At 48.9% G+C, this 11531-nt stretch overlaps 1 protein-coding gene across 1 annotated transcript; it reads right to left on the bottom strand.

Annotated features, from left to right (window-relative positions):
* Positions 1-902: 902 nt before the first annotated feature.
* Positions 903-5506, bottom strand: RGS2 (regulator of G protein signaling 2). Its single transcript, XM_078687135.1, has 5 exons — positions 5336-5506; positions 3729-3839; positions 3494-3555; positions 2464-2630; positions 903-1742 (listed from the first exon to the last, which is right to left on the bottom strand). The coding sequence occupies exons 1-5, from the start codon at positions 5452-5454 to the stop codon at positions 1548-1550; spliced, it is 654 nt and encodes a 217-aa protein (XP_078543261.1). The 5' UTR covers positions 5455-5506; the 3' UTR covers positions 903-1547.
* Positions 5507-11531: the final 6025 nt, after the last annotated feature.

The raw sequence follows: 11531 nt of genomic DNA, 5'->3' as shown, positions 1-11531 counted from the left end.
CAATATACAATGTATTTGTTTGTATTTGTTTCCACTGCAGGTGTGGACAAAGCCTCATTAGTTAGCATACAAAGGGTTTTGTTTACATTAGAAAGCAAAGTATGAGAAGATATAGTTTGGGAAGGAAAAATGCGGTACGGAGTAGGAGAGCATCAAGGACGAATTGAAGTTGCAACATATCGATGTGGGAAAGTTGGTGCAAGTACCCAATTTGTGCTGGAATCATGGAAAAGTACTGGATAAAGTCATGTGGAATGCCTTGAATGCAATTAATGTTATGCTGTAACTTAGTGAGGGTCAGGAGAGCCATTGTAGGGCTTACGGGGAGCAGATCTATGTTTCTGCTTGTGTGGCTTTATGCTACGTTAGCCATGGTTGGAGGGCATTTCTAATTACTCCTTTATTCAATGCTTCTTAGTTTAGCGTTGTCTCCTTAGGGCAGCATAGGGATAGCGTGCTCATGCCTACCGTTGAGTATCATTTGATGTGTAATACTCAATTATTTTTCCTGTTTATTTGCGTAATCATTGTAGGGTAGTATCTGCTTTGTGGTATATAGGGTGACAATTTGTTTCTGCATTTCTATATGATAATGTTTCTAAATGTATAATTAAATCTTACTAATCTCACATTTAATTGTGGAGTGGATTGGGTGGCCAAATTGGTTACACTGTATTGTATTGATATTCAATGGTGATCCTTTTCTACCTCTTACCTCTCAAGCTGCTACAAAGACCACCGCGCTGAAGATAAATGTTTAGGTGGACCCAAGCTCAGTGTTATCCTGGACACAGTGCAACACCAGTAAGGGTAAGCGCCATCTCACAGGGCTCTAGCTAGCAGTCTGCCTATTCCTTCAAAGGGTGAAATTAGTAAAGCAACTATGAAAGCACACAACACAATTGTCATAGAAAAATATATTTATTTATTTTATTCACAAGTCATCAACCAGTAATAACATTAATGTAGAGCCATCTGCCCCCAGGACAGGGATTCAGCATTTATGAAACAAAATAGACAAGTTCGCAAATCAATGTCCAGCACAAAATGACGGCGAGTGACACGCGTTGCACTATAGAGGAATTGTACCAGCTAGTACCACCCACCAGGATGAAGAATGAATACCTACACATTGACATTGCAACAGAATACATATTACTCTGCACCGACTGACTGAAAGAAGCCCACGTGGGCCAGCAGTGTGCGGCTGGGCAGCTCTAAGGATCAGAGGCCTGCGGCCGACTCACTTCATGCCTTCCAAGGAGATTTACACAAGGGTACCAGAATGTCCCCAACTCCACAGGCAGACCTGTGTGAAACCAGGTATGGACGGACATCTCCGGCTACTTCCAGCCACCATCACCACCAACATCTACACCTCAAAGTCCAAGCCTGTCTTCTGTCCGACAGGCAAGTCCAGCCCAGGGCTGCTGACGGTCCAGCAGTCCATGGGCACCTTCAGTGGACACCATTCGTGGTGGCCTCCGAGCTCCAGCAGACAACGACTCCTTCTGGAATCTTGGCGCTAATCAGTGGACGCAGAGCGCTCATGTGCCCTGGGCCTCCTGGGTGATCTGCGGCCTCTTGCATAGCTCCTGATAGAACTCAGACTGCAGGAAGCGAGGATACGAGTTGTTCTCCATCAGGCTGTAGACGCGCTTCTCGGCAGCTTCGAAGCATGAGCGTGTGGGCTCTGCGAGGGTTTTGGTGATCATCTCCCTAGTCTGAAAGTCGATATTTATCTGAAACGGAAAGGAGGAAATAACTTTTAATACAGAGTTTAGATATGGCAAATACTAAACATTCATCGTGTATCATTACACACATTCCAGGAACGCTGCTAAGGTTTTTTTCCTTACTATACAGCAGCCTCAGCACCAGGCTTGCTGAAAAAACGGACCAATCCATTTACAACAGAAGCACAGGGCCTTGAAAAAGGAGGTGGACATTGGGAACAACCACCTTCGGCCATCTCCATGATGTAGTCAAGAAAATGATGGGAGGGGCGACATGACCTGCTTCTGTCGGTTGCCAATCTACAGAACACACATGTATTGGACCCCCCCCCCCGATTTGTCATACGTCATGACCCCCCTCCCCTACAACGTGGGCTGTACATAATTTGAAGGTGCTTTCTCTGGGTCCCCCGGCACCAGCATTTGGAGATAACAGAAGGTTGGAAGAGGGGGGGGGGGGGTTCTCAGGGGAGAGGGCAACACAAATTAAATGCCCGATAGTGAATGAACGAAAGGAAGGGAATTCAGCTGCGCCGGGGGTAGAGGTTTGAGCTACTTTGCATTTAGTTATAAATAGAAAGCAGCGCTCACTAGAAAGATGGCATCGTTTGAAGGGACGCTTAATTTATGCGCATGAACACGTCATCCACACACAGAGCACTGCTGAGGATCTGCCAGGTCTGGTTTAAAACAGCCCCGGCAGCTTTGAGCGAGCCGCGCCTCTCACCTCCTTGGGAGCCTCCTTCTCCACGAACTCGTCATAAATCTTCCTGGCTTTCGAAGTCAGCTTGTGAGGGGACCTGGTTTTCTTAAATTCGTCGCAGGCCAGCCAGAACTCGATGTTCTCCTCGCTGAACTCTGACTTAAGGAAGGCCCTGAAAGCCGTGACGCCATCTGTTGGAAAAGAAGGGGCATGGGTGTAAGTCAGCTGGAAATGAGCCGCAGTTGAGATAAACCCCTAAAAAAGGCACTACTCGCCCCAGTCACCCAGTGCACTGCCTAAAACCCCGAGTGGCTTAGTATTGGCAAACTCAAGGCTTAATTAGCGTGTGCAAGATAACACGTCGCCTTAGCGTGGAGCTAGGGGCATATTATCAAGACAGGCGATACAATTATCGCAGTTTTAGCGGCAGAAAATTGCCGCTACAACGGCGATAATGGACTGGATAATATGCTCTAAGGAATTTCAAATGAAGCCCATGTTAGAGCATATCATCAAGCCCATTATCGCCGTTTTAGCGGCAGTTTTCTGCCGCTAAAACGGGGATAATTGTTTCGCCTGTCTTGATAATATGCCCCCTAGTTTCTTAGTTTTCAATGCGTTTCTGGGCTATCGAAAACTATCAATAAATGCATTAATCCTATCAATGAAAGTATTAATCCTATAATATTTATAAGGACTAGGTTTTACTGCCTACTAAAGTTGCCTGACTTCACTTGGGATTCTAAAATTCTGAAGCAGCATCGCCACAAGGCAGAGAGCCAACCACTTCCGGAACATTTAACGTATTTTTTCCCCGGTTACCCCCTACCCACCCACCCCCACTGGGTCAGATAAAAAGGAACCATGTTAGCCCATGGCGAATACCCAGTGTGACGGGCGATTGGATTAACCGGCCTTTACGTAGAGGTAATCTGTTAAAACTGGTTCAGTATACAAAACTATGCTACACTCGTGGGTATCGCTAAGTAACCAAGCCTCAAAGTACTCCCACAATAAGGGACGAGGTTAGACTCGGCGCAAACATTGGACTTACATGTGCTCGCCAGCAGCTCATCGAACGCTTCTGACCACTTTTGGGCTTCTTCGGGAGAAGGTCTGTGGGAGGCAAGAAAAGGCAGGGTTAATTTATTAGACAGCGTAGCTAAATACATTAATCAGAATGTCAGAGGAAGCGCATCGCGAGATTCTGATGGCACGAGGAATCGGAAGGACAAGGAGCCTTGATATTGCCAGCAGCACCCCGAGATGCAATATTTACACACTCTTACCTGCAATAGGCGTACTTTTTGCCCTTCTTGCCCTGGACGGTTTTCGGGGGGTCGTTGGAAGCGGGGGAATGTTGCAGGAAGTAGTTCAGGCGGGCTTTCCAATCTTTCAAACTAAAAAGGAAGAGTAAAAAGGCACTTTGAAAACATGCTCCTCTTGGCAAAAGTGAAACAAGTGACAACGTAGTACAGTAAGCATGCACAAATGACAGGGGTCACAGTGGGCGCTGAGCATGCACAAGATCACACGGCGTGGGCATAGCGCTAGAAGCAGCGTGCATCCAATTTTCACACACCCACTCACTCGCTCATCCAATTTTCACACACCCACTCACTCGCTCTTTCCGACACCCCGGGCTTTTCTAGTCGATTCCAGAGCCAAGTACGGGGCACAAGCTCGAAAGAAGAACCATCACAACCCCGGAAGTGACCTTTACACCAAGGTGCGGTGAAGGTGTCTCAACTAAAGCGGATAATCTCTTTCCTGCACTAAGTATCATCGCGCATTGACAGACGTGTATGTTAACCCCTTTGTTCGGCTCATTCAATGAAATCGGGCACTGATGGGATTTTGGGAAGGAAGGCAATGTACTCAGAAGTGGGTATCGGTCGCAAAAAAAAATACTCGCCCCCTTTAGAGGAAAAAAGGAAATCTTCCTAAGTGCAGACGAACCAACGTCTTAGTCAGCCCACTGGGGCTTCAAATCGATCTGCACTCGCATATTTCTGCAGCAGAGGCATTAACCCGCTGAGATAAATAATGGGGATTTCACACCAATTTAATTGCACTGGCGAGAAAAAAAAAAGAAAAAAAAAAAAAAAAAAAAACCTTTCTGTTACAATGTCCTTTAGGGGGACTTTGCATATCATACAAAGTCTGCTTTTCGCAGTCAACGACTAATAGATTACATTATCGTTTTAATTACACAAAAATATCTAGTTATACAGTCAACAAGCATAGCCAGCAAGGATGCTACATGGAGGATTGGAGTCGGAACAAATGGCTACGCGAAGTAAAGCGCGCAGAACACATGACTTACATAAACACTGCACAGACGGGGCTTAAAAACAACTCTCAACTGCAGTTCTGCGAACCAGAAAACACCACCAGGACCAGACTACCGCTAACCACCAGAAAAAGGCATATTAACGTCCCCCTTATATCAACAAAAAATATCGGCTGACCCCATTATCACCAAACACCCGCAAACAAGGGATGCAAGTTCCCTTTCAAACCAGCCACCACCTATGACCCTTATATATGCTAATCCAACGAACAGCCTCGCCCTGCACCAGTGTGCAGGACTAGAACAAACTGTCAGCCTCTTGAGCGCGACTGAAAACTCGAAAGGACATGGTTTGCATGACAACTGACAGCGCTACGAAGGCACGCTACTAGTAAAATAGGCGCTACATAGGGTAGAAAGTCCTTATCCATGGAACTGCCTCGCAACAACGGACATCAGGAAAATCTGTACATTTTGGCAACGCAGGTGACTGTGGACAGGACGAACAAGACAGGCTGCAGACAAACTGACCACCACTCCCAACAAGCAGAGCTACGAAGCCGGGTCAGCGCCAAAGTGATGGTGCGTGCAGGGAGCACTTACATGGTCTTCCTCATGCGGCCGCGCTTCTCGTCCCCCTTCTGCTGCAGGCCGGTGTTGGGGGTGTTCTCCAGAGGGCTGCCGCGGTTGTGCTGCAGGGCGAGGAACATGGCGCTTTGCATACTGTATCCAAGTTATCCAATGAGTGAAGCGAGAGATACAAGGCTGTGTGAGCTCTGATGGAGAGACTGGCGCCGCCGCCTTATATCCACCCGTGCGGGGGCGGGGCCTACAGCTGAGAGTCAGGGCCAGGCTCCCGCCCACGCTGCCTGTTGGAGGACTGGCACAAACCCTCAAGGGGAGCCCCGCCCACCGCTCTCGGCACAGCCCGCTCACCTGCTGCGGGGTCTAGAGGCTCCCGTCAGCCCGGGCTCCGGGAACTGTGGCACACTGGTCTGCACATGTGCTGCGCCCTGCAGATCTCCCTGCAACGCCTTCCCCGCTTTCCCACTAGTAGCGTAGACACTGTGTGTTGTGATCCCTGGTACAAGGAAGGAAAGGGCCTGGCAGCTGGTTAAATTAGAAAACTAGCAATAATCAAGGCTGTCCGGTGCCACTGCACCTGCTGCACAAATGGAAGTTTCTCCCTTGCTGTCTTCATGTGCTGCAAACTGCGGCGCTGCAGACCTGCCTGCAGCTCCAGCCATGGCTTTCCACTGTGCTGAAAACAGGCACTGGGCGGAAGAGGCCAGTCAGCCTCATCCCACGGACCCTCTGCAGCTCCTGCCCCCGATCTGTCCCTTCTGCTGCTGTGACAGCCAGGCCGGGGGGCACCCCGCAGCTCATGCCTGCTGTGACAGGCCGGTACTGACCCCACCACCAGCTCCTGCAGTCCCAGGCCTGGGTCTACCAGTATGTGCCGCAGAGAACGACAACCCCGAACACACCCCGTACTCCGTCCTAATTCTTACATTAAGAAATCTCAACATTTGCTTCTGCTGGGGTGCTCTGCAAATAGGTGTCGTTTTTTAAAGATAAGACGAATTTATATGCATCCTCGTTGTGTTTTGACTGAACGAAGGGAATATATTCGCACTGAAGAGCGCACTGTGCCAGCCACACGTCTGTGCTGAGGTACGCCGCAACTGCAATTCCGCTCCGCGCAAAGGCCATGCAACTGCACAACCTGTGCACTTCACAGTGCTGCTTCCCAGCCTGCACTGCACTGAAGCCGCACACCGCAGTGCACACACTGAGGAACGCTGTGCACATACACCAGCAATTCGTCTCCTAAGCCTGTACTCAATGCCCATCCTGGACTGTAGCGCTAATAAGGCTTCAATGCTCCTCATGGGCCATTTCACAGCACAAAACCCGCCGAAAGGCAGTGCGGCGCTGTTTATGCCCTTAGGCACATTTAACAATACATTAAGTCTAAAGTAACGGCATATCCGGGACTGTAAATACAGACTCCAAGCACACTGCCATAAAACACCCCATCTCAGGAGCTTCAAAACAGACACCGAGGACACAGAGTACTGCTAACAAAATACAGGTCAGGGTCCATGAGAACCAGGATACTAACAACGTCGCAGAGAGATGGCATTTCACGTCTTTAAAAAAAAAAACTACCCAGCAACCAGTGTAACCAAACTGTAACTCAGGGTCTTTGTGTACTGGGACACCAAACACAGAGAAGAGACGCTGCCTGGGCATTGTGGACGTTCAACGTCAGAGCGTCATGGCGGGCATTAAAAATAAATAAATACAGACACTCGGTGCACAGTGTAAAGAAACCGCACCTCGCGAACTTAAATAAAACAGATGCCGCTGTGCAGAGTAAAGCAACAGCATGGAAGGATTTTAGAAACAGACATCCTGTGCAAACGGCATCTCAGAGCTTTTAGAGTCTTTTTAGAGCCCAATGCAGGGTAGTCTTACAACTTGTCTTCTAGTCCCTCTTGGAGAATGTCCAAGGTTCAGGAAGATCATGGCCTCCTTGCGTGACGTGTATTCATGCGTGATTGAACCCGCTCTTCCCCACCCTCTGCTCCCACCATCGCTCCCCTCCAGCATACAGAACCTCAACCCACTGCATGTGGTCTCACTACCCTTACCTCCAGCCTGCAGCTTTACCTCAACTGTCCTCGTTTCCACTACTACCCTAACATGCACAGTGTACCCCAAAAAACATCGTCGCATACACCCCACATCTAGCGAAGCCCAAACCTTCTTGCATACCCCCACACACAGTGTATCCCAACCCACCTAGCATACCCCAGAAACAGAGCGTACCCCTACCCTCCTCGCATACCCCCCACACTTGATACCCAACCATCCTTGCACACTTCTACACATGCAGTGTACTCCAACCCTCCTGCATCCCCCTCACACAGAGTGCACCCCAAACCTCCTCTCATACCCCCACACACGCAGGGTATCCCAACCCACCTAGCATACCCTAGACCGGGAGCGTACCCCTACCCTCCTCGCATACCCCCCACACTTGATACCCAACCATCCTTGCACACTCCCACACATGCAGCGCACCCCAACGCACCCTGCATACATCAGGCATGGAGTGTACCCCAACCCTCTGCTCATACCCCCACACACGCAGTGTATATCCCAACCCTCCTCTCATACCCCTCACACACAAAGTGTACCCCAATCATACTTGCCTACCCCTCACACGAAGTGTACCTCAACCCTCCTTTCATACCCAACACAGGGAGTGTGCCCCAACATTTCTCAAATAACCCCATTTATGCACAGTGTACGCAAACCTCCTCTCATACCCCATCACACAATATACCCCAACCGTCTTTATAATCCTCCACACACGCAGTGTACCCCAACCATCCTTGCATACCTCACACATGGAGAGTACCTCAACCACCCTCCTCTCATACCCCCGGCCCACTCAGGCACAAAATACGTGCATGGCGGCGCTAGGCATGGGCAGTGTGGGCAGCTGCCCAGGGGCTCGCACTCAGCCTATCAGCATGGGGGCCCCCCCATAGGTGCAACTCACCACCGACCCTCTTGTGCCCCAGCCGATCCCATTGAAGAAAGGTGTCTGTTTGCAATTGGGCTTTCAGAGGGGCTCCCCTCCCTGGGCCTATCAGGGATGGTATGGGAAGGCCTAGGGGAGGGGCACACTTCATCTTGTGCCAGTTGCAAAGAGGCACATTGTGCAGGTCCGTCCTGCAATTAGGCCTCCTGGTCGAATGCCCATTCAGAGACACTGCGGTACACCCATTGTCAGCACTTCAGCGGCCCCACAGGTTTAAACTCTCAGCCCGCAAGCTATTCTCACACCTTCAGCCCGCTATGCGCGCTCTGAAAGAGGTGCTTGTAGGTGGCAGAGTGGGGAGCGGTGGCCCAGGAGGAGTCTGCACAAAGCAGCTTCCTGAGCCCTGAAGGTGTCACTTATGTAAATTAGAGGGTCCTTGCACATTCCCCTTCACCTGGGGCCCAAATCCTAGAACAACCCCTGGATACATGTACCACAACCCTCCTTGCATACCCCTTCACCCGCAGTGTGTACCCCAGCCTCCTTTGCATACCTCCACTCATGCTCAGCGTACCGTGTACCACAACCCTCCTTGCATAAGCTCACAAGCAGTGTAGTCTAACCCTAACACAGTGGAACAGGAACCATGAATCGGCACAAAACCGTTGCTCTCGGTAAAAAGCCTTTCTGCAACTTGAAGATGTTTATACCTGCCGTGTACACAGAATTGTTGTTTGTTCCTTCCGTTAAATACTATTTCGAAGACAATCACTTAGTATTATTATGGGTCTATTTAATAACAAAGACCTTAAGAAACACTTTCGAAGAGGGTCTGCGGAAGACTTTGCTGGGCAGTACCTCGTGAGGTGGTCAGGGGAGACCCTTACCCACAATGCCATGGGTGTTTCTGCCAGTGCTTTAAATGGCAAAAAATAATTGCAGGTACTTACCAAAAGGAGCGGTGGAATGGGGGTGGAGTGTGGGGCGGGACTAGGGGCAGTACAAGGGGCGGAATCAGGTTTTCAACCTTTCCAAACTTTGTATGCAAGACATCCAAGTACAAAGGAAAACAATCGGAAGTATCTGCCCTATGGTTAAGGCCCGAATAATAATAACGGTGTGTTAAAAAATGTCTCTGAATTTTGCAACCAAAGTTTTGCATGCTGGAATTTTTAGAAACTCTTACATATAATGAGAAAGTAGAACTACGAGTCCCAGCATGCAAAAGCAAAATCTAGAACTGTCTGAAAACCTAAAGCATTCCATGGAGCTGCCAGTCGCATATGGGTTAAACATAGTTTTCCATACAAAACAAGTGGCTTAAATGCATCAAACCCAAAAACATTGTGTTGCCTTTAAAGTGTTTTTTTGTTTTAGGGTAATCGTAAAATTGGCAGCAAGGGCAGGGATTTATATCCAAGTAAAAATCTTTATTTAAATTGCTGATGAACTAACATTTACAGTCATTTAAAGAATGCCATGTTTGCCTCAGGTTGCACATGTTTTGCTTTCTTCAGGGCTGTACTGCCCTGAAGAATGCGCCCCACGCCCTTGCCCATTCGTTTTATTGTGGACTCTCAACTCCTACTGTGCAGGATCGAGTGCGTAAACACACCCCCTGCCGCCCCAGGCTGCTGGAAGAGTTGCAGAGAGCACGACAAGATTGCTGTGTCCAGGTGACAGGAGCTGTTGTTCTGGCGCTCCTGTGCGATCTCAGCTCAGGTTTGCAGAATCAGGGCCGATCGTGTGAAAAGTGCTGCCGAGGCACGAGAAAATGAGAAGCACCACAGCTGCTGACTTCGGAACTGGGGAACCGAGGTCGAGATCCGTTGGTTCAACACCCTGTGATTCTGGGCAAATCATTTATTCTCACCCTGCCTTGAAAAAATATGACTGTGTCATGTAACTGGTACTCAGGTAAAGCGCTCCAATACCTTGAGATCGAGTTCGCGCTATAATAATAAAAAAAAAACAAAAAAACACGAATGCGTACAGCGCGTAACGTGGACAATGCCTGTTCTGTTGCATAACACTCAAGACATGATGTAAGTGCTCTTTCTTCTACAGGGCATTGATCCTGCTGCGGAACGTTTCACTTGCTACGCCAGGCCAGGCGGGCAACTAGAGCCAAATTTGGGGGGGGGCTGAAAAAGTTTTGGGGGGGCTAATTCTTCCAGCCGTAACCAGAGTGGCTGTAAGAAGGGGTGAATACATAACAAAAGCATCACTTATAAGTAAACGGTCTTTTAAAGACCTGTGAAGTACTCGGATCCGGCTGCAATTAGGCGTCGCCAGCCGCGAAACTGTGTCAGCCCGTGCTGACGCACACGACGTGATGGGGGGGGGGGGGGGTGGGGGGGGGGGCGGGGGCTGAAGCCCGGTGAGCCCAATGGGTGTTGCGCGCCTGCGCCAGGCACATATATATATGTTACCATCGGTGGTAAATTATTTCATCATTGCGGTACGTATTAAAGTAATCTGATGGAAGTGCAAGAAATTGTGTTCTGCCGATTGTCAATGTATTTGTGTGTCCACTGATACATTACCAAGCGCTCGAGTATATCACAGAGTTCCAGTGGAAAAAACAATAACGCGGGCTCAGAGTGCACTGTTTGGCAGCTGCCCAATGAATCTTACAGTTGGGGAGATCTGAGCCTCGGTCGCACTTCCCGGGTATGCCTCAGAGTGGCGCTCGGCTTCCTCTCTCAGAGTTCAGCTCTACTCCGCTCAGCTGCCAGAGCACCTGATGCTTATGATGCTTTCTTTCCCATTTAGCTCGTTGCAGGAGCCTTCCTGGGATTTTCTTCTTATTTATTTATGCCGTGGTTGCCAGCGTAATTATCACATAAAGAGGCCACGCTTCCAGTAAGGCAGAGGAAAAACTGGTTTGGTCAGCCGCTTGTCTCTGTGTTGTCGTGGGGAGACCCAGACCAAAAATCTTTCACACGATTTATTTATGTATTTATTCATTCATCCATCCATCCATTTCTATATAGCGCGAACATTACCCAAAGGCGCTAGAGCGCTTTACAATATACGTGGATCATTGCCTAAAGTACAAAATTACACAAGCTGAAGATGTTGATGCATTAGAGTATAACAGCAGATCAACACATAGGGCACTGAATTACATTCCCTCAAAACGTATGCACATTAAAAGACACAATATATTCGATCCCCTCAATAAAAGGTACACCTCCATCTTCAGTGTTTAACCTATGGCAGACCCTCCAGGATTTTGCG

Source organism: Lissotriton helveticus, chromosome 1_1 (assembly GCF_964261635.1).
Source record: "Lissotriton helveticus chromosome 1_1, aLisHel1.1, whole genome shotgun sequence".
NCBI classification, from domain to species: Eukaryota; Metazoa; Chordata; class Amphibia; order Caudata; family Salamandridae; genus Lissotriton; species Lissotriton helveticus.
Note: the sequence above shows the minus strand (reverse complement) of the source record. Positions and strands in the feature narration are given on the sequence as shown.

Coding starts and splice junctions, on each gene's coding strand:
- RGS2 (XM_078687135.1), bottom strand. CDS start 5,454: ATGCAAAGCGCCATGTTCCTCGCCCTGCAGCACAACCGCGGCAGCCCT. Junction 3,840..5,335: donor GGCCGCATGAGGAAGACCAT/GTAAGTGCTCCC, acceptor CTTCCTTTTTAG/TTTGAAAGATTGGAAAGCCC. Junction 1,743..2,463: donor AGAAGGAGGCTCCCAAGGAG/GTGAGAGGCGCG, acceptor TTTCCGTTTCAG/ATAAATATCGACTTTCAGAC.